The sequence below is a fragment of the Berghia stephanieae genome, chromosome 4, assembly GCF_034508935.2.
Source record: "Berghia stephanieae isolate SIO BIC M18660-M18661 chromosome 4, UCSD_Bste_1.3, whole genome shotgun sequence".
NCBI lineage: Eukaryota > Metazoa > Mollusca > Gastropoda > Nudibranchia > Aeolidiidae > Berghia > Berghia stephanieae.
This window is the reverse complement of record NC_088363.1, coordinates 74,929,337-74,933,280: the sequence shown is the minus strand read 5'-3', so window position 1 is coordinate 74,933,280 and position 3,944 is coordinate 74,929,337. Positions and strand designations below refer to the sequence as shown.

General features: G+C 36.0%; 1 protein-coding gene across 1 annotated transcript in view; it reads right to left on the bottom strand.

Moving 5' to 3' along the window:
• The window catches only part of LOC144971635 (uncharacterized), a 9,093-nt gene extending 7,586 nt beyond the window's left edge, over positions 1 to 1,507 (bottom strand). Inside the window, exon 1 of the mRNA XM_078912709.1 lies at positions 282 to 1,507. Within this exon, the coding sequence (XP_078768835.1) occupies positions 282 to 1,255 (974 nt within the window). The 5' untranslated portion in view covers positions 1,256 to 1,507. The remainder of the gene's footprint in view (positions 1 to 281) is intronic.
• Between the last annotated feature and the right edge of the window lie 2,437 nt (positions 1,508 to 3,944).

Here is a 3,944-nt window from a genome sequence, read left to right as displayed (position 1 = left end):
GGAGGAGGAGGAGGAGTAGGAGGAGGCGGAGGAGGAGGAGGAGGAGGAGGAGTAGGAGTGAGGAAGGAAGAGAAGGGGGAGGAGGAGGAGGATTGAGGAAGGAAGAGAAGGAGGAGGAGGAGGAGGAGGACAATGAGGAGGAGGAGAGAGAGGAGGAGAATGAGGAGAAGAGGGGGGGGGGAGGAGGAGGAGGTGATGGAGGGGGAGGAAGAAGAGGGTCAATAGGAAGAGAAGAGGTTAAAAAGAAGGAAAGGGAGAACAGAATTATAGGATCGACTTACGAGTCATAAACGTTTGTAGTACTAATAAATATACTCTTTCCACTATTTTTCTTTTTGTTGTTGTTTAAAGGTTTTCCTCCTTTATTCTTGTTGTTTTTAAAATAATAATCGTACAATGGTTGATAATACTCGTAGTCAAAATCTCCTCCTTTATTCTTATTATTTTTCTTGTTATTTTGCTTGCCGTCCAAGAAATAATAGTTATTATTCCTTTTCTTATTGTTGTTCTTATTTTTGTTATTAAAATCATTAAAAAATCCTCCATTGTTCTTATTCGTGTTCCTGTTTTTAAACCCGTTTCCTGAATTCATATTTTGGTAGTCATAAAATCCTCCTTTATTCTTGTTATTTTTTTGGTTATTTTGCTTGTCGTCCATGTAATAATAGTTATTATTCCTTTTCTTATTGTTGTTCTTATTTTTGTTGTTATTAAAATCATTAAAAAATCCTCCATTGTTCTTATTCGTGTTCTTGTTTTTAAACCCGTTTCCTGAATTCATATTTTGGTAGTCATAAAATCCTCCTTTATTCTTGTTATTTTTTTGGTTATTTTGCTTGTCGTCCATGTAATAATAGTTATTATTCCTTTTCTTATTGTTGTTCTTATTTTTGTTGTTATTAAAATCATTAAAAAATCCTCCATTGTTCTTATTCGTGTTCCTGTTTTTAAACCCGTTTCCTGAATTCATATTTTGGTAGTCATAAAATCCTCCTTTATTCTTGTTATTTTTTTTGTTATTTTGCTTGTCGTCCATGTAATAATAGTTCTTATTCCTATTCTTGTTGTTCTTCTGTTTGTTGTTTCCAAAGGGATTATAAAAATCCTGATAACTTCCCTCATATCCTTCATCATAACCGTAACCACCATCACTAGCATAGCTATCGTACCAATCCGGTTTTTTGTTTTTTTTCCCTTGAGTCCAGTCCCATGAAAAAAGGCAAAGAGTAACCAAAATGAACACGAATCGATTCATGTTGCTTTTATCCCTGTAAGAAATATATCACGATGTTCACTTTGTTATGATTTATGAGTTGACAAAAACAGTTACACAATACGAATATATTATGTATGGTTACAGGAAAATGTCCATAGTAAGTTGTCTTCCACCCTTTTCAAAATTTTGAATATTATCAGTAAAAAAAAATAGCAAATCACACAACAATTACACAACGTTGAGTATTAAAAAGAAAAAGAACACGTCAGTAGCGCGACAGTTGTATCTGATCTGTTTAATTAGTGCTAGGATCTTTGACAATTATAATTACCTCAGTCGTCAGAATAACACGTGACATTTTATTCTATGTTTATTGGGTGTAACATATCTGACGCCAATGGGATTCAATAGTCTGATGTCACGTCCTCTCAGCAACGAACAGCATGGTTCTAAACAAAGTAAATCGATACTTTATATTCTTTATGCTGGCTAGTTTTCACATGTCTTGTGATCAGAATGTATAAAAGTCAAAACATGATCAGATTTAAGTTTTTCTCCTCTGGATACATTTGTATGCTCGTCGGAGAAGTATTTCATAAGGCCGTCGGCTATTGTTCCGATAGTTTAGAACCAGTTACTAAGTTAATGTGCGTCATTCCGAGGGACGTGACGTCACGGCTGTTGAACACAATTGGGCGTAGTCCAAGTTTCTTACATGCAAGAATTCACTCAAAATATCAATCAATTTTCTAAAAATTATTTCATCTCACAAAAAGATGAGATATCTTACTGAGAGTAGGCTATTAAAATGTCTACTAACAAGCGGAGATGACATGTTCGGCTGTGTGTTCTTGTGGTATGACAATAGCCTCCTGGACAAGTAGGTCGCTGGTTTCACTCCCGCTCCCAACTCATATTTCCTAGAGGGATCTAATCTTTAATACGCCATCTCACTATGCAAGTTTAGTGACAACGGGTCAAATTAACGATCGGTACATTTTCTGGTGGAGTTTTCTACTAATGACTAATGAAGGATTTCGGAACAATGCAGTTATTCTAGTCCATCAGCTGCTTAAAACACTGCACGTACATAAATATTGAGCAATTTTATTTACAAAGACGTGCCATTTTAAAATAAAATGTGCGCTAGATACTCTCAAGACCTCATCGACTACATAAAACAAAAAAAATAATGAAGAAGCAATTTATTAAATGAATGCTTTCACTGTAATTTTCAAAGGCACCACAAGAGGCCAATTATTTCTACACTACGGAGATGACAATGCAAATCTCTTCTTGGAAACGGTGTCAAGTTGAGTTTTCAAATATATATAAAATAATCTATTATATCAACAAATAAAAGACAAAATTTCAAATATAACCCTAGGTTTTAAAACAAAATAGACATAAGTGATCAAGACCAGAGTAGTAGTCGTAGTCGTAGTAGTAGTAGTAGTAGTAGTAGTAGTAGTAGTAGTAGTAGTAGTAGTAGTAGTAGTAGTAGTAGTAGTAGTAGTAGTAGTAGTCTTCTTCGCCCTAAGCACTGTTTCAAAACCACCTGCAAGTCTCGTTACTGGACGATGTGATCGTTGGACTCTAGTGCTGCCTGACACTTCTGCAGGGCATCACTGTTCCCAAGTTCCCATTTGCACATATTATTTGATGCAGTTCTGCCATGTCCTGGCTAGAAACTAAAAACGTAGTGCTTGACAGGCCTAAAGATAACTAGATCTACTACTGTTCACAAAATTATCGGATAGAATGCGCCATATTTCAGTCTTCACCATTCAATTATTTCTTAGATTGTGCGACGTTGCTGGCTAGTGGTATGACACTCCCCTAATGGGGCGGTTTGGGTCTTTTCTAAAAAAGTTCAATTATTCTGCATCGTCATTATAAGAGTTAAGAAAAAAACATTTTTGGTGAAAAAAAAAAACATAATCTGTGTTGATACCCGTTTTGCGAGCTGATTTGGGGGGTCTGGCATAAATATAAAATAACCATCTTGTGGCAAATGTTCCACAAAATCTAATGAAGGAATAACCTCCATATCCTTCCCTCTTAACAACATTGTAGCATTTTGTGTCACCATAGAGATTTTACAGCTTTAGTTTATGGGATTATTATCAGAACATTACAAAGTTGCGAATCAAGACTTTATGACAAAATTGATATTAAAGATTTATAATTTGGACTATAAGTCAAAATACACATATCCTATCGAAAAAAGAACTATAGTACATTATCTCTGTGATAACTGGACATTTTGAGACAATTTCATGGAGTAGATTCTGAGAAACATTTGACACAGTATCCCATACCCCTTGAAAAATGACAAATTGAGAAAACAGCACAATAGATTTCCGTTTTTCATATTTTTCTTACTATCTGTACTCTATTCGACCGTGATTTTCGTGCGTGTATATAATATTTTGAGAAGTTAATCCCTTGATATCCGTCTCACACAGCTCTGGGTTCATTCTACACTGGTGCCAACTTTCCATAGTATCTGGTTCACTCCCCACTGATGCCTACCTCCCAACGTCTCTAGTTCAATCCGCACGGTTGCCTCATCCCATAGTATCTCGATCAATCCCCACTGGTGACCACCTTTCATAATCTCTGGTTCACCCCCCACTGGAGTGGATTTCGATAGATTTCAGTAGATTTCGGTATTCAGAAGTATCGTCACCCATTCCATAACGTGAATCGCAACTACCTCCACCAT